At 35.8% G+C, this 25,428-nt stretch overlaps 1 protein-coding gene across 1 annotated transcript in view; it reads right to left on the bottom strand.

Annotated features, from left to right (window-relative positions):
- Nucleotides 1-6,847: 6,847 nt before the first annotated feature.
- ITGAV (integrin subunit alpha V) overlaps nucleotides 6,848-25,428 on the bottom strand; it is a 101,970-nt gene continuing 83,389 nt past the window's right edge. The window contains exons 18-30 of the mRNA XM_032356170.1: nucleotides 21,855-21,992; nucleotides 20,372-20,439; nucleotides 19,574-19,721; nucleotides 18,969-19,061; nucleotides 16,958-17,037; nucleotides 15,707-15,787; nucleotides 15,114-15,219; nucleotides 14,353-14,511; nucleotides 13,230-13,340; nucleotides 8,668-8,781; nucleotides 8,459-8,566; nucleotides 7,770-7,892; nucleotides 6,848-7,511 (exon numbers count right to left, since the gene is read on the bottom strand). Coding sequence (XP_032212061.1) covers nucleotides 7,416-7,511; nucleotides 7,770-7,892; nucleotides 8,459-8,566; nucleotides 8,668-8,781; nucleotides 13,230-13,340; nucleotides 14,353-14,511; nucleotides 15,114-15,219; nucleotides 15,707-15,787; nucleotides 16,958-17,037; nucleotides 18,969-19,061; nucleotides 19,574-19,721; nucleotides 20,372-20,439; nucleotides 21,855-21,992 — 1,425 coding nt within the window. The 3' untranslated portion in view covers nucleotides 6,848-7,415. The remainder of the gene's footprint in view (nucleotides 7,512-7,769; nucleotides 7,893-8,458; nucleotides 8,567-8,667; nucleotides 8,782-13,229; nucleotides 13,341-14,352; nucleotides 14,512-15,113; nucleotides 15,220-15,706; nucleotides 15,788-16,957; nucleotides 17,038-18,968; nucleotides 19,062-19,573; nucleotides 19,722-20,371; nucleotides 20,440-21,854; nucleotides 21,993-25,428) is intronic.

Raw genomic sequence — 25,428 nt, 5'->3', positions numbered from 1 at the left:
AGTGTTCCCTTGGGAAGCTAGAGCTTTCCAGTGGGAATAAGGTGAACTTAATTACCACTATGTCATCTCTGTTACTTAGGAATCACTGAGTACCTGTGGGATGATTGAAGAAAAACCCTTGAGTTTCCATTTGTGCCAGTAATTTAATACCACACAGTGGTGAAATGCTTGGCTTTGGTTTAGTATTAAAGGTTTTAGTCAAAGTCAACACTGGTATTACTAAGAAAGTGGAAACTCATTATTCTTTAATAAAGTCTTCCCTTTCATTTCCTCACTAAAGTATGCTGACAAATTCAAAATGATTCACTTGTCTGTCAGGTGATAATATCTCTGAATTTTGAAAGTGCTTATGTCACTTATAATCTCAACTTTGAACTGCACTGTTCAAAGATGAGAAAATTTATAAGACACCAACTTTCTTAAAATGCTCCACATCACTCAGCATCAGAGAAATACAAATCAAAACCACAATGAGATATCACCTCACACCAGTCAGAATGGCTAAAATTGACAAGTCAGGAAATGACAGATGCTAGCGAGGATGTGGAGAAAGGGGAACCCTCCTACACTGTTGGTGGGAATGCAAGCTGGTGCAACCACTCTGGAAAACAGCATGGAGGTTGCTCAAATTGTTGAAAATAGAACTACCCTATGACCCAGCAATTGCACTACTGGGTATTTACCCTAAAGATACAAACGTAGTGATCCGAAGGGGCACGTGCACTCGAATGTTTATAGCAGCAATGTCCACAATAGCCAAACTATGGAAAAAACCTAGATGTCCATCAACAGATGAATGGATAAAGAAGATGTGGTATATATACACAATGGAATACTATGCAGCCATCAAAAGAAATGAAATCTTGCCATTTGTGATGATGTGGATGGAACTAGAGGGTATCATGCTTAGCGAAATAAGTTAATCAGAGAAAGACAACTATCATATGATCTCCCTGATATGAGGAAGTGGAGATGCAACATGGGGGATTAAGGGGGTAGGAGAAGAATCAATGAAACAAGATGGGATTGGGAGGGAGACAAACCATAAGTGACTCCTAATCTCACAAAACAAACTGAGGGTTGCTGGGGGAACGGGGGTTGGGAGAGGGGGGTGGGGTTATGGACATTGGGGAGTGTATGTGCTATGGTGAGTGCTGTGAAGTGTGTAAATCTGGCGATTCACAGACCTGTACTCCTGAGGATAAAAATACATTATATGTTTATAAAAAATTAAAAAATAAAAAAAAGATACCAAATTTCTTGTCTCCCATGGGAAATTTACCATGTATCTTACACAAGATCAAAAATAATTTCTATTATTCAGGTGGAGAGCATAATTCTCCAAATTAAGTACTACTGGTATATATCATTTAGTACTTTTTGTGAATAACCCTGTAGTCATTAATTAATATTCTGAATACAAAATTGGCTAAAGAGTAATCCCTAAAAGATTCCATTTTGATACTTTAATATCTGAAAAATGGTATAGAAGTTAAAATTAGTTACTTTGAATAATTTTTTTAATACCATGAGGGTAAATTACTGTATAAAGTTCAAGTTCAAAATCTAAATGCTCCTTTTATTAAAACACCACCAATTAATGTATTTGTTACTTTTCAGGAAATAAAGCTGACAAGGGAAGTGAACCAGGGTGCAAAAGGAAATTAAACCACGTAACTCTAGGCAATTCAGAACAGTTCAGAAAGTGAGTATCCACTAGATAGTAACAAATCAATTTTATATAAAGGGTCACTAGGAATGTAGGCAGTCTTGCACAGCTGAAAGCACATGGAACTAAGAATTTGAATATATAAGCTTCAGTTCAAATCCTGCCATTACGAATTTGGACAAAAAATGAACTCTGGGCATCATTACCAGTATGTAGGGGTGAGGTAAACCCTTTCTTTCTTTTCTTTCTTTAAGATTTTATTTATTTATTTGAGAGAAAGAGAGTTAGAGAGAGAGAGAGAGCATGAGAAGGGGGAGGGTCAGAGGGAAAAGCAGACTCCCCACCAATCAGGGAGCCTGATGTGGGACTTGGTCCCGGGACTCCAGGATCACGACCTGAGCTGAAGGCCGTTGCTTAACCAACTGAGCCACCCAGGTGCCCCAGGTGAACCCTTTCTAACTTGCAGTTTTTAGCCGTTGGACCATGATGCACATAGATAGCGTTTTTGTGATTGTCATGTTTAGGGTTCACTGAGCTTCCACAACTGTGTGGTTGCTACATTTTACCAAATTTGACAACTTTTTTATTTCAAGTTAGTCGGTCTCCATATTGACCCAGTGTCACTGAGGCCATTTATTTTGTAATCTACACCACTAGCCCCTGCCCCACCCCCGTGTGGTGCTTCAGTTTAGATGCATCTATTGCTCTCAAAATTCACAAATTCTTCCTTTTCTTGATCTACTTTGTATCCCCCTCCAATGAGTTTCTGACTTCAGATACTGCATTTTTTTGTAATGGAATTTCCACTTGTCTTTTATTAATTTCCAGTCTCTTCTGAAATGTCCATAATTTCCATGTTTTTCTTGAATTTTTAACATATTTGTAATTGTTACTTAAAGTCACACCTGCTAAATTGTTTGTGGGTCTGTGCCTATTGACTTTCTCTTTTTTTCCCCCTTCGAACTATGGGTAAGATTTTCTTTTCTGACACACACACGACATTGTGGATGGAACATTGCATTCTCTATACGTGGTCCTCCACTCAAATTAACTGCCTAAAGGAGCAAATGAATTACATGTGGATCACCTTAAATCTGTGAAATCTTGGTTTTACGCTTTGTTAGAGGGGGCCAATGGTGTTGCTCTTCATCCTAGGGCTCATCAGTCAATCTTGGTGTGTAGTATTTATTCCTAGGGCATAGATCCTCCAAGGTTTCGATGGAAAGACTGGATGCTTCCAAGCTCTTCTCACTCCAGTGTCCAATCTCATTTCTCCTACAGTAGACAGTAGCTGAATTAGCTGTTCAGCTCTTCCAAACTTCCACCTGCTGTTTTCCTTTTGGGCCCCTGGGAGTCTCACTAAAGCAGGGTCACGGAAAGGGTCAGAAAAGGATTTGAGGGGAAAACATTCCTCCCTTCCACAAGGCGGCTCCTTTCTTTCCTCAACTTTTATCCATGATGGCAGTCCCTTCATTCCAGGAAAATAAGGACCCTTTTCTGCTTGTATTCTATCCAACAACAGAAAGTAACTTCCAGGAAAAAAGGTGGTTCCCCTCTTTAATAATCAAATACACTCCAGTTTCTGTCAAGCTGCTTTTACTAACTTCAGTGTTTTCAAAAAGGTTTTCTCCCCCCTTCTTTTGTTCATCACTTATCATTTTTATCTTATAAAAGCTACCTTGCCATTATTGGAAATGGAAACCCCTTTTCAATTTTAAAATTTAAAATTCTGTGATTTGTAATTGGTGTATTTTAAACTTAGGTTCATTTTGCTCTTTTTGTGTTACCCTTTTTCAAATAAATAACACTCATAAGGAATTCAGACTTTCAAAGAGGCACCTCTTTGAGGTCATCCTCTTAGTCCATTATTGCTGGCTCATGTGATTAAAAAACAAAACTGTGATCACAAAGGAAAATATACACAAAAGTGGCACCATATGCTCAAGTTTATTGAACAGACACAAGTTACACATTGGAAACTAAGTAAAACACTGTACCGGTTTTAACTAAATCAAGTCAGCAATGACAAGTTTTAGAAGACACGCGTTTTATGTCTCACCCAATGTGGGTGATCATAAGAGAAGCTAAACAAAGAAAATTACTATGTTATTAGGTAGCAAATTAAGTTAGTTTAAGATATTTCAAAGTGTTTCAAAACTAGTAGGGAATAGGTCATGTCCAACCTGAAATAAAATGTAGAATGTATCTTATAGGGGTAAATAACTTTATTTGTATATCCATAGCAGAATCCCTCCTTCCTACTAACCAATATTCTAATAAATTTAAGTCTGTTTAGATTAGGTTTACTAAATTAACAATGACTCTGAAAATTATCTAGGTTTGGTTACATTGTTATATTGCACTTGAGAACAATGACAACGAATATCAAGGATTTGGTACCTCTCCCAAGAAGCTCATTACATATCATGAAATTACAAAGAAATACAAGCATATATACCTGGGGTTCATTGTCCAAACTAGCATATCAACAAATTAAAAGGGCTTGTCTCCAAAACACTGAGTATTGAGTTATTTTATTTGCCATTTTTGATCCTATATTCAATTTCTGAATTCCACATTTTTTTATTTGCCAAACTACCACATATACAAACTATCCAAGAGAACATACAAAGTAACATTAAGATTGGCAATGGTTATACACATGTATTTCAAAAATTCCAATTATTCTTCTTCTCCAAGCTTGGCACTGTGTTTTGCAACAAAAAAGTGTCTATCAACTTACAGTCTGTTTGCCTTATATAAAGCAGCTGATCTAGTATATACTGTACTTTTGCCACTGAAATCTCTCTTGGGGTCATCATTAACTATCACAAGTCTTTCACAGCCCTCTTAAGGAAGTCAGTATAAGTACAGTCTCTTTTACTAATACTTCAATTTTCTTGTTATATGAAGTATTGATGAGAATTTACTATGAAGTAGTAGTTTCAAAAAATAGGTAAAATTGTGGCCCTAAAGTTTTAATTGTTTTATCCTTCAGAATTATGAAGACCTATATCACAATAACAGTCATCATCATAATAAAATAATAATTCATCATAAGAGAAAGCTAAAGGGGAAGAAAAGAAAGAATATCCCTTACACAAATGTTTCTCAAAATATCAATTCTGAAATAAATGCTTACATAAGAAATTGACAACAGAATCAAGTTCTTACCAATATTAAATGCTTTAAATACTCCTATCTCACTTATGTTTTTTAAAACAGATCAGATCATTAAAATTTTACACTCAAAATGGATTTTAATTCTCAATAAATCATAAATAGTAGCATTTAAAATGTTTGAAAATTAAAAGTTTTCATAGAACTATTGTCCGACATTTTAACCAAATACATTCACATGCTGCTTCAGGGTAAAAAGAATCCCAACAATTTCCCAAATATTTTCTCAAAGAGTAAGCTTCCAAATCATTCTTCTACCACATTTTTGTAGAGATATGCATTTTCTTTTTTTTTTTTAAAGATTTTATTTATCTATTTGACAGAGAGAAATCACAAGTAGATGGAGAGGCAGGCAGAGAGAGAGAGAGGGAAGCAGGCTCCCTGCTGAGCAGAGAGCCCGATGCGGGACTCGATCCCAGGACCCTGAGATCATGACCTGAGCCGAAGGCAGCGGCCTAACCCACTGAGCCACCCAGGTGCCCTGCATTTTCATTTTTTAAAAGAAAATACTACTGCTTAAAACTACATTTCATAAAAGGGAACTTAAAACATCATGCTTCCAATAATAACATCCTTCAGTCTCCCATACAAGATTATACCTGGAGATAGAGGCCATAAAAGGAACAGAACATGCAAAAGTGAACAGTTAAGTTTTTTTAAAAGAGTGAATTTTATTCAACATATACTTTCAAGGATGACTACTATTAGGTGGGAAAACAGGTAGTGAAAGTTGTCAACTTAGTGACTGTTTGGTGGCAGACCCCGGTATAAAAGGTTTTCTTCTTAAAAAACTTTAGACTCATTGGTAGTAAAAATACTTATTGCATATGACTAAGATCTTTTAAGCTACTAATAAAATCTTTACTACAAACCTATTAATTTTGAGATTCATTAAAACGAAATACAGGGTCTTAGCATGTTCTAACATATATAACACGTGTTCCTCTGTTTTATGAATACATTCTAGCTTAGCCACTTGTGTAAGGAATTAGAACACAAGATATGGCAAGATAAATTTCAATTATTTTTAAAACAGAAAAATATTCAATTATTTGAGGGAAATATTTATCATTGCCTAATGAGGACAGCAGTTAAAAACCTATTAAACTCTCAATTTCTAAAGAATAACATGATGTAATTGCACAAAAATAGGTACAATTAGGAGTCATTCCCAGACCTTGAGGAACTGTGAATAAATCACATATTCCTCCAGAAGAATCATCATCTTACAGGCATATAAAACGACAACGTGCCACCTGTGCAATTTTTATATTAAAAAATCCTAAAAAAGTAATTTATGTTAATAAAACTACAAAAGTTTTAAAAGGCTCCCAGTAACCTGAATTGCTTATAAAAGTAACTTTTATAGTTATTTTGATAGCTGAGACTGGTTTTCCACATGATACTTTGTCGAAACTAAGGTAATACCCATATAAGTAGCATCATGCTATTTCTAAAGCACACCAGCAAGCTACGTTAGGAATTTCAATTCCAAGCATTTCTTGTGGGGTTGGGAGGTTGGATGCAGGTTCCTGTAATTTGTAAAGATTCCTCACTGATCTTAGCCCATTCTCAGTAAAGTTTTGGAAATATAAGGAAGAATACATATATAGGAAGAAAATAAATTAATGTCAACTAAAAATCCTTGCTCTAAGAGCATACTACAAATAAGCAACTTTATCAAAGAACTACAGTCTTTTAATTTAAATGCTTTTCTTTGTATTGTAAATAGCTGGACTAATACAATGGAATACATGTACTTTGGAAACGATTCCCAACTGCATATGGTTTTAAGCATGAAGATGATGAGAGGAAATTAAACTATTACACAAAAGAGGCATTTCTGATCATAGAATTTTTAGAACAGGTTAGCTTAAAGGATTTGAAATAGAACCTAAACATACAAATTAAAATGTAAGGAAATGGACTGTGGATTAAACAAAAATTAAAATGTAATAGCATGTACCCAATTTTTATATTAAAAATACTGTATCTTTACTATTACAGCAAAGAATTTGGATGGACCATGCTTTTTTATTTTTTTTTTTTTAAGTTCTACTACATTGGTAATGTTAAAATCCAAGTTCATGCAGTTATGAAGTTAGTAGCTTAAAAACTCAACTGTAGTGTAATGTATATTAACAATAAATTCCTGTACAAAAGATGTGGATCCTAAGGTCCAAATATGGATTGCTTTAAAACAACAAAAGCAACAACAAACAACAAAATCAACATACAAAATCAGAAACAATAATTGTAGGAGGTACTATTTTATATAAAGTGGCAACTCAGGCACTACCTATCTTATGTACATTGAAGAACTATCACTTGAAATTTTATTATTTAAATACCTAAAAACACAAGTCAGTGGGTGTGTATTACACGTACATCTGAACTTAATTATTACAAAAAGGTTGACAAATATTGCTCTTGTTTTGTGGTTAATACCCATGGGCACCATCAGCAGTATAGTCTTGGAATTTTAATCTTTGCCAAAGAAACTGAAACCTGTAAGGAAGTCAGTGATTCTAATGGGTCAGGATGTAGCATAACTTAAAAATCACAGTTAAGTTTCTGAGTTTCCTTCACCATTTTCATGAGGTTGAAGCTGTTCCCTTTCTTGTTCTTCTTGAGGTGGCCGAACACGTTTAAAAAAGCCCATCTGTTAGGTGAAGAAAAACGAACATTACCACCACATCAGTGAAGAAAATTCAAAGTATTAAGTGACTGTATTATCACCAAGAAAATTTGAGCAGCACCTCATACAACTTTTCTCCCTTCAAATATATGGTGCTCATCATGCAGCATTAAAGTTCCCTTTCTTCCTTCCCTTCTTTTCTATTCTTCCTCCTTTCCCTCCCTCCCGTACCCTTTTCTTCTGCTTCTCCTCCCTGCTGCTCTTCCCAAGTCCATTACTTACCCTGTACATTACAAATACCAAAACAGCCAGTAACAGCAATCCTGCGAGCACTGCTAAAATGATCACCCACACAGGCACAGGCATGGGTGCGGGCTGAACGCCCCAGGTGACATTAGTGGTAACCTGTTGCGGGGGGCAAAGGTTCTGAGTTTTAAAAATAGTTCACTAAACCACTCAACAAATGTCTGAATGCCTATTACATTTTGTTTTAATGGTATTCACATTTTCTTTTCTTGTATATGATAATCTGTGATTATGTATTTGGTACTGAAGCAGGCACATATGCACATAAAATTCCCAACAGCAGGTTAACTTCAAGGAACCTCTGAAGTGACTTTTAAAAAATTTTAAAGAATTGAATATCCAGCTTTGATGTATTGGTCCCATTTTTAATCCTCAAATTATAGATCTTTAAAATCTTTCACCTTCACCTTTTATAGTTAATTTCCAACTTTCTAACTTCATGGGGAAAAATTCCCCATGAAATCTCTTACATAGGGATGGTAAAGTAAAAACATCTACCTTTAATAATTCTGGGGTGAGGGAGTAAAATAGTATTTAACTAGGTTACAAGCCTACCAGGTAACTTTTACAATAGTTAGGGTGTCATTATTTAAAATAAAATAAAATAAAAATCTACGGCATTGAACTGAGTACAGTTATTCCATTTCCCCAAATCAATGACTTACTAATGTGGAGTTGAAGATATCCTCAATTGGAAGGTTCTTATAAGGAAATTCAATGACGTTAAAAGAAGCAGATGACTTCAGAGAGTATGAATGATTCTGGTTTTCTTTCTGTATGGAAATGATAATGAAATGATTTCCAAGATGTGAGGCCTTTTTCATGTCTTGGAGAAAATGGATAGACTGCTGAAGGCTGTTATCTGCCTACTTACATTCATAAAGGTCTCAGTCCACAGCAGGGACTTTACATACAGGATGGCACTCTTTCCTCTGTCTAGTCGTCCAACCTGGCAGACAATCTTCAGGCACTCAGCAACTCCACAACCCTGCCAAAACGAATTCTTCACTTACAAGAAAAGTAATGTTGTTTTATGTGAGGAATAAAGAGATGATCCAGATTCTTTTGCCTTATAAGAATAATATTTAAAATGATAGGCTAATAGTGGAGTCTAGGAATGCTTTTTGTTAAAAGGGGTCAGTTTTAGGGGCGCCTGGGTGGCTTAGTTGGTTAGGTGTCTGACTCAGTCTCAGCTCAGGTCTTCATCTCAGGGTTCTGAGGTCAAGCCCCATGTTGGGCTCCAAACTGGGCATGGAGCCTACTTAAAAAAAATACTAAAATAAAAATAAAGGGATTGGTTTTAATGTGATTTGTTATATAAAGATAAGATCTATAATATTAAAAGATGTATTTTTATGGCCAGAAGTCAACATTCTTCTAGAAATTAATATTCTTAGGTAAACCCAGAGCATGATGATTATAATAAGACATAAAAATCAGATCATTCTATGCCTATGGAAAAGAAAAGAACCAGAATGAATCTTAACAGCTATGCCATGTCAGACCCATAGAAATCAAGTGGCATGCTGATGTTTACATTCAGTGTTTTTACCAATAACTGGAAGGCAGGCAGTCAAAGATAAGAAATAATGACCACCTTGCATGTGCTGGTCAAACTGCATTAGACCTGTCATATGCATAGTTACACAACAATGCTATCCAGTAAGTAGTACCACTAGTCAATGACAAGGAATAACTAAGTTTCAACGACTCAGGAAAGGGCATCTGTGAGAAGCTGGTAGCTAACACCACACTTAATGGCGAAAGAAAAATGCTTTCCCCCTAAGATCAGAAACAAGACAACAGTGCCCATGCACGACACTTTTATTCAAATTGTCCAGAAGGCCCTAGCCAGTACAATTAAGCAAGAAAAAAATTAAATTAAATAAAAGGTACTGAAATTGGAAAGGAAGAAGTAAAGCTATCTGTTCACAGAGGACAGGATATTATATACAAAAACACTAAAGATCCACAATAAAACTATTAGAGCTAATAAAAACGTACAGAAAAGGTACAGAAAGCAAGACTGATATAGAAATTTACTATTATTAAGATGAAAACACTCCTAAACTGTTACAGATCCAACAAAACTGCTACCAAAATTCCAACTACCTTTTCTGTAGAAATTATCAAGCTGACCCTAAAATTCATATGGAATTCCAAAGAACCCCACATAGCTAAAACAATCTTGAAAAAGAAGAAAATGTTCAAGGACTCATACTTCTCAATTTCAAAACTAACTACAGAGCTATAATAATCAAAACAATTTGGTACTTGCATAAAGATACATGTATAGATCAAAATAAGACTCAGAAGTATGAAATTTAAAAAAACAAAAAACTTAGGTGTACATATTCAGGATCTCAGGTTAGGCAATGGTTTCTTAACTGGGACAGCAAAAGCAGAAGCAACAAAAGAAGAAAAAAGTTTGACAAATCTGAACATCTTCAAATTAGAAAACTTTTTGCATCAAAGGGATACTATCAAGAAAGTGACAAGACAACTTACAAAATAGGAAAAAATATGTGCAATAAACGTTCTGAAAAGAGAAGTATCTAGAATATATAAAGAACTTTTTATGACTTAACAACAAAGGCAAACAACCCAATTTAAAAATGGGCAAAATGAGGTGCCTGGGTGGCCCAGCTGGATAAGTAACTGACTCTTTGTTTCAGCTCAGGTCATGATCTCGGGGTCATGGCATGGAGCCCTGTGTTGGGCTCCGTGCTCAGTGTTGAGTCAGTCTGCTTGGGATACTTTTTCCCCTCTCCCACTGCTCCTCCCCCTCTGCTCTAAAATAAATAAATTTAAATAAACAAACAAACAGAAATGGGCAGAGAATTTGAAAAAACATTTCTTAAAAGAAAACCTACAACTCAAAAGATGCTAAACATCATTAGTCATTAAGGAAATACAAATAAAGCCACAATGAGACACTACCTCACACTGACAAGGATGACCATAAAACAAAACAAAAAACAATTTTTTTTAAGGAAAGAGCAAATGATAGTGAATGTGGAAAAATGGAATTGCTGGTTGAGAATAAAAATGGTGCAACCACTTTGGAAAAGTTTGTTGTCTCTCAAAAGTTAAATAGAGTTCACCAAATGCACTCCTATGTTTATTTCCAAGAGAACTGAAAACATATACACACAAAAACATGTACACGAATGCTCATAATGGCACTATTGAAAGTAAATAAAAAGTAGAAAGAAACAATCTTAATATTCATCAACCAATGAACAGACAGACAAAATGTCATATATCCGCAGAATGGAGTATTATTCAGCCATAAAAAATGACTGAAGTACTACTATATGCTATAACATGGTGAACCTTAAAAACATTAAACTGAGTCAAAGAAGCCAAACACGTAAGATTACGTATCATATGATTTCACGTATATGAAATATCCAGAACAGACAAATCCTTAGAGACAGAAAGCAAACCGGTGGTTGCCGGAACTGGTAACAGTTCTGGAAGAATGGGTAGTGACTATGTAATGGGTACAGTATTTCTCTTTGAAGCAATGAAAATGTTCTGGAATTAGATAATGGTGCTGGTTGCACAATGTCACGAATATACTAAAAATCACTCAATTGCATACTGTAATTTGGTCAAAATGGTGAATTTTTATGTAAGTTTTATCTCAATTTTTTAAAAATGTAGTTCTATAGGAGGATAACATACAGAATGAAAAGTGGGGTGGGGGTTAAAAGTAATTTCTATTTCACATGGGTTGGTGAGGGAAGTCCTGTCATAATCTGCCATTTAAGGACACTGGAAGGAGATGGGAACATAAGCCACGGTTTTATCTGGACAAAGAGCATTCCCCCTAAAGAGCATTCCAGGCAGATGGGAGAAAAATTTTCAAAGCCTGGATGCAGAAACATGTTTGGGGATATCTATTCAATGAAAAACTAAGGTAGCCAAAATATGAGGAGCAGAGTAAGGAGAGAAAACGCAGCCAGCAAGTTCTAAGGGCCTAGATCTTGTTGGGCTTAAAAGCTTTACATGCTCTGGCTTCCTCTCTGACTTATATGGGAAGGCACTGGATTAACATGACCTCTTCACCATTTAAAAAAATCACTATGGTTCCTATTTGGCAAATAAACGGTAATGGGGGAAAAAGACAAATATGGAGTGTCTGGCAATAATCGAAGTGAGAGGGGAAGGTAGCCTGGGTAAGGCTATAACAGTGGTATAGCTGCTGAGAAGGGTAATCTGAAAGTAGGTATTGATAGCATTTGCTAATATATAGGATGTGAGATCTGAGAGAAAAACAGGAATCAATCACAATTCCCAGGTTTTGACAATGGATTACTAAGATGTGGAACACTATAGAAAGAGCAGAGTCAGGAAAACTCAGGGGTACATTCTTGGGATTAAATTTAAGATTACTAATAAATATTTAAGAGGAGTTCCAGTAGGCAGTTGGATAATGGAGTCTGGAGTTCAATGCCTGGGATCAGGTTAGGAATATAAAATGAAGTCATCCACACAGAGACATTATTTATAGCCATGAGAGTGAGTAACATCCTCTAGTATAGCACTGTCTGATCAGAGCTTCCTACAATCATGGAAATCACCAGTATGAAGATATCTCTGCCTCCCAAAGCAAGAGCCACATGTGGCTACTTGAAATGTTCCTGGTGTCTATAGTATTGGAAGGCAGAGATCTAATGAATGAATGTACGTGGAGTAGGTAAGAAATCTGAGATGTGAGCCCTGGAATACTATAGAATTAAAGGTCTGGAAGTGAAGAACAAGAAACGGCTAGTTGTGACAGGCGAAGAGCCAAGAGAGCCGTGTCTCAGAAGTGAATGAGGAGTGATGGCACAAGAGAGGAAGTGACAAACAGGGCCAAAAGTCACTGAGAGTTGAGGCAGATGAAAACTAAGAAGACCTATGGAATGTGGTGACAAGAATGTAATTGGTGTTTGCTAATGAATATAAACACAATACTGGATTCCCCACTAGCTGATGGTTTGCAGATCTGTTAAATTTCAAAAACGTAAATGATAAGCCATATTATAACACTGTATTCCTTACACAGACGGACTCAACAAAAGTCGATCATAATGCTAATTATTCTTGTAATTCATTTTTGTTGAGGCCTCCTGGGTTTTTCTCCCAATACTGCACTAAAGCCTCCAAGATTAGGATGAGGTCAGGAAAGAGATCAGTTGGAGTAAAGCTAGAAAAGTAAGTTGGAATATAAAATACTTTTATTACCATCTACAAAGATAGATCATTTGAAGAAAATCTGGCATTAATTTGACTAGGAACAAGGAAAATAAGAGGAATGAATATTATAAAAATATATGTGGTTCTTCCAAACACAGCTGTTGTTATTTCTGAAGTGTTCTTTGGCATTGGTTCTATAATCCCATATTTTTAAATGTTTAAAGTGCTTGTTGTTGAAGTGGCGCTTACCAAAGTGTGAACATCTCCTTCACTGAGGGTGAGATCCCGCTTGGTGATGAGATGGTTCCGGTCCCCTTGCCCAGGAACTGTGTCATTCTTTTCGGTTTGTGAATTTGAGATCTAGGGTTACAGAGAAACTGGTGATATATAACAGTGGAAAACATTTTTGCATTGATGTTTGGCATAAACCGTTATATATGATTAAAACACGGTGGCTGAAAACGTGTTAGGACAAATTTACCACTTAGTATATGGTAGAAAGTAAGCACAGAGAGTCCTTAATATATGGAAAGTTACCTCTGCCTACCTATGATTTTCTTCTTCCCTTGCACAGCTAGGGGAGACACGGATAAAACACAAGGGAACAGCCTGAAATTTCACCGTGCACAACTGTGGTAAGTGTTAATCATGAATATATATCATTTCAAAAGAGCCTTTTGTTCTGTTTTCTTAGCTTTCCTTAGTCCAAGTTGGGCAATAGCTTCTTATCCAAATACATGTGCTAGGATGTAGAGGACTATGTCCAAAAGTACAGAATTCCATAAAATGACATTTTTCCAGGACACGGAAGTCAAAAGAGCAGGGTTAAGTAAAATGTTAGATCTTTTTCCACAGACAAAAATTTGAACGACAAAACACCCCGTCGCAATATCATATGTGGATAAACCACAATGCAATGGATCCAAAGTCAAACTGGGTCTCTCCATAAATAAATGATTCAATAGGACTTCTCAGAGTAAGGAATTAATCCTTACTTGTTATACAAATAAACAATTTAATCCTTAGTGTACTGGTTATGAAGTAAAATATTTTTATAGAATGGGTTTGTGTTATTAAAATAATTGTTTTATTTTGGGCACCTGGGTGGCTCAGTCGGTTAAGTGTCTACCCTCCGCTCTAGCCATGATCCCAGAGGTCCTGGGATCGAAGTCCTGCATTGGGATCCCTGCTTTGCAGGGAGACTGCTTCTCCCTTTACCCCTCCCCCCTGCTCATCTCTCTCTCATTCTCGAATAAATAAATAAAATCTTCAAAAATAAATAAATGTTTTATTTCATACATTGCTCTCATAGATCTAGAAAGAAAAAGCATTAAATATCATCATAATAAAAAGTTGCTATTAAGCACATTACCTTAATTCTCAAAGGGTTGATCTCCATATCTGAAGTGCAGTTCATTGGCCCATCAATTTCATATTGAAGGATGTATAACAAAGTGTTATTGTTATACTTGTAAGGCCACTGAAGATTCAGCATTGCCTTGCTGAATGAACTTGGACCGTTGTTTCTCAACTGATGGGGCAAAGAAAATGCAAATACTTTAAGCAAAAATCTATTCCTTAATCCTCCCCCTACACCAATTTTAGCTGAATTACAGCAGAGGTTCCAAAGTTACTCTGACATTACAACATGATCATTACTGGCCAAAGGAGATCAAACTCAGCATTTGTCTCTACTATAGGGCAGTATATGTCAGGATGAAAATATGTAACAAGAGGAAAATATGAAAAAGTTTTCAAATGAAAGATGGCATAGAAAATTTTCTTTCTGTAGGAAGAAAATTCTGATGATCTGCTACAGGCACTTTTAATTTTTAGTTAGAACTGCAAAACGTCCATATGAAAATACTCAATGATGACCTACTGCTTTTATTCAAGTAGAAGGAACTGGTTTTAGACAACAATTTGTATAAACTGCATTCTTTAACCACTTGAAGCTATTTGTCTTTAAAAAAGGAACTTCTGAATAGGGAAACAATTCAAAGAAAGTTCTGATACATCCTTAAACAATGCAGTTTATATAATCATTGTGCAGATTTGGTTTTTTATAAGTAGCCTATCTGTTCTCTTTAAAGGCTCTCTACCATGTATCAGTTAAAGCTAACAATGGCAAACCTCATAGATGTGCTGAACAACTGGCCCAACATCTTCTTCAGTCTCAGGGTTCTCCTTATGCTCCCAGTTTGGAATTGGAAGAAAGATATGATCAGGACTTGAAACTCTAAATGACCAAAGAAAACCTACCATGAATACCAAACTGATATGGTCAGTTCATGTTCAAAAGTACCCTGTATTCAAATGAATCAAATCATTACCAATTAAAAATATACATATTTAAAAGAAAAAAAGCTGTATGTATCTGTGAACACCCACACATACCTACACACAAGGTACTCATTACTGAATCTAATGTAATAGGTGAATTGACAAATGAAGTCCCATAAAAGTTCAACACACTTATTTTGTGCCTGCTGTTGCCACATCTGGTTTATTTCCAGAGGTTACCAAATAAATATTTGGGGCTTTGGAATACACCTAGGACCTTATTTCTACAGAAGCTATAGCGCTAGTAAAACTACCATGAAACTTGGAGGGATACTTCCCGCAAGAAGCTACTGAGCCTCATGGTTGCTTTTAAAAAGTAATTGCATTTTAAAGCAGTTTAAATCCCACAAGAATGAGACACTCAACTCAGTCATCATACTGACCCTCTTATCTCAACAGCAGCTAAGACAGCGAGGTCAACTCTGTAAGAAACAACTGGGCTTACTTTGTCAAAGAGATTGGAGCTGAAAAAGAAAAAAATACACATTTAGGCCTGAACTAAGCGTGATCATCATTAAAGACCTACAGAGGCAATATGCAGTGAAATGAAAAATGAACAAATTAAAAGCAACAAAGAAAGGAAAAAACTACTAAAAATGATTTTCATTGGCATTTAATTCCAAAATGATCAAATTTTACTTCTTTTACTTTGGTTTTACAAGCTCAAAACTCAAATTATTCTTAGGATAGAAATATTGATTTTTAAAATTGCATAATAAAAAATGAAAAACATATTTTCTACAAAGATGTTCATCACAGTTTGAAAAAAAAATTAGAGGCAGGGGTGCCTGGGTGCCTTAAGTATCCAACTCTCAATTTCAGCTCAGGTCTTGATCTCACGGTCATGGGATGGAGCCCGTGTTTGGATCCATGCTCAGCACAGAGTCTGCTTGAGATTCTTCTTTTTTTTTTTTTTTTTAAAGATTTTATTTATTTATTTGACAAACAGAGATCACAAGTAAGCAGAGAGGCAGGCAGAGAGAGAGGAAGGGAAGCAGGCTCCCCGCTGAGCAGAGCCCGATATGGGACTCTATCCCAGGACTCTGGGATCATGACCTGAGCCAAAGGCAGAGGCTTTAACTCACTGAGCGACCCAGGTACCCCCTGCTTGAGATTCTTTCTCTCCCTTTGCCCTTCTGCCCGCTTGCTTGGTCTCTCTCTCTCAAAATCAATAAAATCTTTAAAAAAAAAAAAAAAAACTGGAGGCAACTTAAATGTCCACCAATAAGGAAAATAATTAAACATATAGAGACGTGTTCAAGAATCTTATTCTGTAAAAGAAACTGATATAATATGATATATAACAAAATGTTCACAGGGGTATTTATGAGTAATTATTGTTTTCTATTTGTTTCTAGATTTTCCATCTTTTTAGTATTTATGACATTAATGTATTTATACAAAACAATAAATACTATTTTATTTTTAAAAATGATAATCAACCTTGAAAACATTATAAGTGAAATTTTTAAAATAAAATTAAAAAATAAAAATAATAATAAAAATGATATAGTCAAGTACTGAAATTTCAGTCTACTCTATTCCATAACATTCAGAATATATTACATAATATGTTTATAACAAGTAACATTTCCTCAGTAGTTTTTACAAACTGAAAAAAGTTGTTTCCATACCTTTGGATCTGTAAATCGAATTTCACAGAAGTATCCATCTCTGATTGCTGGTGCACACTGAAACGAAGACCAGCCAGGAGCTGAAAAGGGAGGAAGAGATAGCACTATATTAATTAAAACAATGTCTAATCAGTGAAATTTAAATTCCAATGTCCAAATATAAAGAGTTGTTCCAAAATAGGGTTTTTCTGAGCTTATAATAAAACCGAAAACACTCTAACAGAGATAATTAAATCTGATCTTCTATTGAATCTCTTTTATTTAAGATACATGGGCCAATCATAAAGGAACCTACTTAACAATTATTAACATAATTTTATCTACTCATAATAATACCTAATATTAACTTTATAAAAAATGCAAAAGTGAGTATCTGTTGATTCAGTGACAGTACAGCAATTCTGCACACTGATTTGGTGACAGGAAATTAACAACTGAACTTGTGTTAATGGAGCAGAAAGGACGAATGAACAGATTTTATTAAAAAGCGGGAGAACCGGGACGCCTGGGTGGCTCAGTTGGTTAAGCAGCTGCCTTCGGCTCAGATCATGATCCCAGCGTCCTGGGATTGAGTCCCACATCGGGCCTCTTGCTCAGCAGGGAGCCTGCTTCTCCCTCTGCCTCTGCCTGCCATTCTGTCTGTGCTCGCTCTCTCCCCCTCTCTCTCTCTGATAAATAAATAAAATCTTTAAAAAAAAAAAGCGGAAGAACCTGGCTTACACAAGGCTTGAGAGGTAGGGTTAGAGCCAGAACTTTTCTATGCCTATCACAACTCCACTAACAATAATCATCCTAATTCCTGCAGGGGAACATTGTTCTTAAAGAAAACACCTGGGACGCCTGAGTGGCTCAGTTGTTGAGTCTGCCTTCTGCTTAAGTCATGATCCCAGGGTCCTGGGATCGAGCCCCATGTCAGGCTCCCTGCTCAGCAGGAAGCCTGCTTCTCCCTCTCCCACTCCCTTTGCTTGTATTCCCTCTCTCACTGTCTCTGTCAAATAAATAAATAAATAAAATCTTTAAAAAAAGAACTGAGCTAACAGGGTAAGAGAAAGCAGGCTTCTTGGGGATTATTTATGATACACAAAAATGGAACTTCTGGGGGACTTCATCAAACCACCTCTCACTTTATAAAGCCTGGACCGAGCCACTTGAAATAACTTGAAATTATCTACACTGGATGCAGGGCTCGATCTCATGACCCTGAGATCATGACGTGAGCTTAAACCAATAGTCAGACACTTAACTGACTGAGCCACAGGCACCACCACAAGGTTGATTATTTATATTCACTATGCTGTGCATTATATCTCTAAGGCTTATCTACTATTAGCTGTCAAGTCTGTACCTTTAAATAATCATCTAACAGGAAAGATAAACATCTTCAGATTACCAAAGTCTTTGTACTATAATTAAATCTTATAGAAAAAGTAGCAAGAAAAAAAGTAAGATGAAATATACTCCCATTTTTCCTTGATCCTAAGAGTTCTCCAGCTATATGTTTGTTCACTTTTTAGAGCATTTCAGAAGCAGACCCATTGAGTGCATTTTCTCAAACTCTTGGGCTCCCTTCTCCACTTCAAGGGGAGCCTGATCCAACTAAGATGCTCTTTGATTCTATTTGGGACGATGATAAAGTTTCAAATTCATGAGATAATTCTATCACAATAATGAGAGTCTTGGTATCTGTCAGAATGGCTTTAAGGATTCATTAAATCATTTGGTAAAAATATCAGAGTTACAATTTTGGTCCTTAGTTTAACCCATGTTTTCAATCCATTTAGTATAATGAAGGCAGTGTAAACACTGCTTATTGAATACAGTGTAATAGTGCAATCCATTATTATATTTTTTCAGTTATAATCAAACTCTGACAATCGTTACATTCTAAATTAAAACCAATTTACAGAGACATTCTGAAATATTTATTAAAAAAATTTCTGTGGAAAAACCCACAGAAAAATATGCTTTTTTCTTTAAAAGAAAAAAAATCCATTTAGTTAAAATATCTTACTTGAGTTCCAGCCTTCATTGGGTTTCCAAGATCACATACCACCTGGCGGGTTTGGTTTTCTGTCTTAAATGCACAGGAAAGTCTTGCTAAGGCCTTTGACAGCCAAAAAAGATGGGGGGGGGGATTGAAAGGAAAATAAATTAATGACCCCAAAAAAACACACTATAAAATTCCTAGACAACATCATGCAGTTGCATAGTTAAGTTTCTTATTTTAAAAATATATCCATCCATTTGAGCAAATGGGGAGTGGGTATGGGAGAAGCCAGAATTGTGTACAACTGCAATTGTGTACAACTGTATAAAGGTATTTCTAAAAGATCCCTAGAGGATTAGATACATAACCTTATTACCCCTAACAAATTATTTGATGGACAGGCTAAGACACTTTATCTATCTGACCTTGTTTCAGGCACTTAGCTAGCAATTCTAAAAACGTCCCATCAATGCATTATGCAAAGTATTAGGCTTGGAAGGAATTATATAAGACAGGCACTCTACTGCCTAGAATGGCTAAGCTTGTACTACACTAAATAGGGGAATAACTCATTAATGTTAATGAGATCTATGGGTGTGTTTCAATTTTTAAACAGGCAGTGTGCTTACTTCACTATTGCGGACAACCCCGATGAAATCAGCCTGCGGGGGGATGTTAACGATGAGCTCAGCTTCATAGGCACCTTCTCCTTGATTCTGAGCCTTAACAATCAATGTCAGAGGATTGTCGTCCCCAATATAAATCTTCTTTTGATCACTACAAGTTAATACAAATCTAGACAATGAAAAAAAACTGCACGGGGAGAGCTTAGCTGTTCAAAGAAACAAAAGAAATATATAGCACTGACATGTTCAACAGTGTCTCAAGATATTTTAAGCCTATTTCATGGCTCAAAAGAAAACTGGAAATAGCACACTGAATGCAAATCCAATGCTTCTTTCAGGAAAAAAAGAATTAATGCCACTAATATATCACTACCAGTCATATCTATCGAGGTAATTTTGTATTTCTTTGTAGGTACTTATTAATTCCCTGAATTTTTTTCTAAAAGCTGAATTAATCACTGTCACGATTCTCAAAATATTCTTTAAAATTTATATACCATAAAATACTAAACAGATTCCTGTGGTTAACAGGGTATCTACAATGAAATATATCTTTAAGAGATATTACTTTGTAACACTGCTCATCCTGTATGGAAATAGATTTGTCAACCTAGGCAAGTAGCGAAAACAGTGCTTATTTTTTCAAAGTTCAATACTGATAGTTTTACTACTACAGAAAATCATGAATTATCCTTCTTTATAACTAGTTCACATTAAAATATACTATTGTTTTCAACAGAAAAGTGTGTTCTTCCATTGAAATTTCTTGTTATACTGTTTACTGTTTGGAGCAAAACTTACCTATCTACAGAAACTTCCAATTTGGGTTTGCAGACATTGTCTTCACCACAGTCAAGCAGAATATGGGCCTAGAAAAAAGCATTTTATTGTTTCTGCATGAAAATATACCAAGGTAGGACACATATGCAGTGTAAATCAATATATATCAATATACATGTAGGTATATGTGAATATACATAAACACACATATATTTATATACACTCATCAACCTGTTTGCATACCTGAATGTAAAAAATATCATGGCTGCTTTTTTAAAAAGATGTATTTATTTTAGGGAAAGAGAGAGAGACAGAGAAAGAATCCTCAAGCAGACTTCCCACTGAGCGCAGAGCCCAATACAGAGCTTGATCCCAGGACCCTGAGATCATGACTTAGCTGAAATCAAGAGTCGGATGCTCAAACGACAGCTGCCCAGGAGCCCCATGGCTGCTTATTTTTAAATAGGTCAGTGTAGCTAGTCAAGAATGAAAAAGAAGAAAAACACTCACAGCATATAATACAATTAGCTGGAACATTTTAGTTCTATCTCAAATTAAGTTGTTATGATTCTGAAATGAAGCGCTATACAGAAGAGAAAGTACAGTAAAGAAATGAAGATTTGAAAAAAAAAAAAAAAAAGAAGAAAAGAAATGAGAATTCAGCATGAACCTGCTGCTGCTAGCTAAGTTGCATGATCTTGGGAAAAGCAAATTTCCCTTTCAGAATTTCTTGTTGCAGACTATGCCACTGTCAGCATCATGGAAATATGGCTGCAGAGTGTAAAAGAATAAGGAGCTATGGGCATATGGAAGCAATTCCGATGGGCACACCAAAAGGAACGGAAACTGGACAAAATGAGTCCAGCATATTCATGGCCATTTGGAAGGAGATGAAGGAAAAGGGACTAGAAGCACTGAAATTAACTAATCCAGGACGGGTGAAATAAACAAAAAAACCTGTATTTTCTCCCTTTAGATCTGGAAGCTAGAGCAGTATGGAAAATCCAAAAGAAAGAAATAGTGGGAAGTAGCAGAAGAGGCTGGGCAGAATATGAAACGAAGGAATCTAAAAATTTTTAAAAGAAGAAAGAAGAAAAAGAAGAATCCATTCCTCACCTATTGTTAATAGTCAAAAAGCTTCAAGCCCAGGCACAGACAAAAAGAAGAGAGAAAATGATTTAAAGGGGGAAAATAATGAAAAGATTCCTCTTCTAAGTCACAAGGAATATGCAGAAGAGAATAAAATTACATGACACAGATCTTAACTGTCAATTTAACTGGAATGAAACAAAATACATGAATTAATTAAATGACAGAGATGTAAGAGGTTGCATATATGTACACATATACTATTTTTTACAATTAAAATGTAAAGCTAAGAAAACATAGATATGAAATTTGTTTATCAAAAACAGTAATCCCCTATGGTATTTAAAAAGATGAAGTTTAAGACTTTAAAAAAATTAAAGTATAAAATTAGCGACAAGTGGAGATAGTATAGTACCTGTCGACTAACGTTGGCGGGAGTGAACTGGTTAAGAATGGGTTGCAAGCCTGTCGCATCAGCAGCTGTTCTGTAATCCAACCGGTACTCCATAAAAATGGTAATTGGAGTGAGTTTGTCTCTAAATTCGGATTCATCCTAGAAACGGAAAAGCTCCTAATTAATGATAATACCAATCTATGACATCAAACTCTCTAGAGAAATTTCTAAGTGTAAACACAAAGCCAGCCATATACAACGCTGATCCAATTCTACCAGAATTCTGAAAAACTACACTTATGTAAGAATAAGAGTACCCAAAAAGATTTATTATTCAGTGAGAACCCTTAGTTTTTGTTTATAATAGAAACTTGATTCATACAAAAATATTTAAGGTGTGTTAAAAAAACAGGTGCTCCACAACCCAAATAACTAGAATATTACCAATAATGCTTAAGGTACCCAGGAGTTCCCTTATCGTTTCTTCTCAGAGGTTACCACCATCCTACATTTTAAGTACATCATTTCCCTGTTTTCAGTATTTCACTATATTGTATATTTGTCCTTAAAAATTGTATTTTTCCTTTGCTTTTTTTTTTTCCAGGTTATTTCAAACAGAGGTCATATGTATTCTTTTGTGATTTGCTTTCTCTTCAAGACCCTTGTTAAGATTCATCCATGCTTTTGGAAATAGCTGAAGTTAGTTTTCACTATTGAGTAGTATCTCATCAAATATTAAACCCATAATATAATTACTCATTTTCCTGTCAAAGGTTATTTGAATTGTTTGGAGCTTTTTGTTTTTGCTATTACAAAAACAAAAACAAAAAAAAAAAATTCAACAGAATGGCAAGTAGATTTTTGAGCTCTAGAAAATCATACCATATTATTTTCGTAAGTCTTTACAACTTACACTGCCATCAGCAGTGTGTAAGAATTCCATTAATTCACATCATGACCAACAAACAAGTACTAGCAGACTTTGTTTGAATGTAAGATGATGGTATTTGTTCATATAAATTTGTTCTTGTTCTACATTTTTAAAATTTAAATTAATTAACAAAGAGTATATTATTAGTCTCAAAGGTAGAGTTTGGTGATTCATCAGTCTTCTATAATACCCAGTGCTCATTACTTCACATCCCCTTCTTAAAGTCTACCACCCAGTTACCCTCCCCCAACAGAAAACCTATGATTAAAGCTTTCTTATTGTCTCCCTCTCTGATTTCATCTTATTTTTCCCTCCCTTCTCCTATGATCCTCTGTTTTGTTTCTTAAATTCTGCATATCAGTGAGATCATATGGTAATTGTCTTTCTCTGACTGACTTATTTCACTTAGCATACCATTTAGATCCATCCATGTCATTCCAAATGGCAAGATTTCAATTTTTGATGCCTGAGTAGTATTCTGATGTATATATATACCACATCTTTATCCATGCATCTGTCGATTGGCAATAGGGCTCTTTCCACATTTTAGCTATTGAGAACACTGCTGCTATAAAACACTGCAGTGCAGGTGCCCCTTCAGATCACTACATTTGGATCCTTGGGGTCGATACCTACTAGTGCTATTGCTGGGTTACAGGATAGCTCAATTTTCAACTTTTTAAGGAACATCCACTCTGTTTTCCAGAGTGGCTGCACCAGCTTGCATTCCCACCAACAGTATAAGAGGGTTCCCTTTTCTCCACATCCTCACCAACATCTGTAATTTCCTGACTTGTTCATTTTAGCCATTCTGATCTGTGTGAGGTGGTATCTAACTGTGGGTTTTTATTTTTATTTCCCTGATGCCGAGTGACGTGGAGCACTTTTTTGTGTGTCAGTTGGCCATATGGATGTCTTCTTTACATAAGTGTCTGTTCATGTCTTCTGCCCATTTATTGATCAGATTATCTGTTCTTTGTGTGCTGAGTTTGACTAAGTTCTTTATAGATCCTGGACACTAGCCCTTTATCTGATAAGACATTTGCAAATATCTACACCCATTCAGAGGGCTATTTTTTGGCTTTGTCAACTGTTTCCTTTGCTGTGCGAAAGTTTTTATCTTAATGAAGTCCCAATAGTCGATTTTTGCCTTTGTTTCCCTTGTCTTTGGACTCCTATCTAGCAAGAAATTGCTGGACCAAAGTCACAGAGGATGCTGTCTGTGTTCTCCTCTAGGATTTTGATGAATTCCTGTCTCACATCGAGATTGTTCATCCATTTTAAGTCTATTTTTGTGTATGGTGTAAGGAAATGGTCCAGTTTCATTCCTCTGACATATGGCTGTCCAATTTTCCCAACACCATTTGTTGAAGAGACTTGTCTTTTTCCCACTGGATGTTCTTTACTGCTTTGTCAAAGATCAGTTGACGATAGAGCTGAGTGTCCTTTTCTGGGTTCTTATTCTGTTCCACTGATCTAGGTGTCCGTTTTTGTGCCAGTATCATACTGTCTTAATGATTATACCTTTGTAATAGAGCTTAACTCCAGGATTATGATGCCACCAACTTTGGTTTTCTTTTGTCAACAATTCCTTTGGCTAATCAGGGTCTTTTCTGGTTCCATACAAATTTTAGGATTATTTATTCCAGCTCTGTGAAAAAAGTTGATGGTATTTTGATAGCAATTTCATTGACTGTATAGATTGCTCTAGGTAGCATAGACGTTTTAACAATATATGTTCTTCTACTCTATGAGCATGGAATGTTTTTCCATTTCTTTGTGTCTTCCTCAATTTCTCTCATGAGTGTTCTATATTCTTCTGAGTACAGATCCTTTGCCTCTTTGGGTAGGTTTATTTCCAGGTATCTTAAAGTTTCTGGTCCATCTGTAAATGGGATCGACTCCTTAAATTCTCTTTCTTCTGGCTCATTGTTAGTATATAGAAATGCAACTGATTTCTGTGCATTGATTTTATATCCTGCCATTTTGCTGAATTCCTAAACGAGTTCTAGCAATTTTAGGGTGGAGTCTTTTGAGTTTTCCACACAGAGTATCACGTCATCTGCGAAGATTGTGAGTTTGACTTCTTCTCTGCCACTGAATGCCTTTTATGTCTTTTTATTGTCTGATTTTTGAGGCTAGGACTTCTAGTACTGTGTTGATCAACAGTGGTGAAAGTGGACATCCCTGCCATGTTCCTGACCTTAGGGGAAAAGCTGTCAGTTTTTCTCCATTGAGAATGATACTCTGTGTGCTTTTTGTATATGGCTTTTATAATATTGATATATGTTCCTTCTATCCCTACACTGTGAAGAGTTTTGATCAGGTGTAATCTATTAAGAAGATCATATGGTTCTTGTCCTTTCTTATATTTATGTGATGTATCACACTGACTAATTTGTGGATGCTAATCCACCCTTGCAGCCCAGCAATAAATCCCACTTGGTCGTGGTGAATAATCCTCTTAATGTACTGCTGGATCCTACTGGCTAGTATCTTGGTGAGAATTTTTCATCAGGGATATTGGTCTATAATTCTCCTTTTTGCTGTGGTCTGGTTTAAGGAACAAGGTAATGCTGGCCTCACAGAGTCTGGAAGTTTTCCTTCCATTGCTATTTTCTGAAACAGCTTCAGAAGAATAGGTATTAATTCCTCTTTAAATGT

The sequence above is a fragment of the Mustela erminea genome, chromosome 8 (assembly GCF_009829155.1).
Source record: "Mustela erminea isolate mMusErm1 chromosome 8, mMusErm1.Pri, whole genome shotgun sequence".
NCBI lineage: Eukaryota > Metazoa > Chordata > Mammalia > Carnivora > Mustelidae > Mustela > Mustela erminea.
This window is presented reverse-complemented; position numbering and strand designations above follow the sequence as displayed.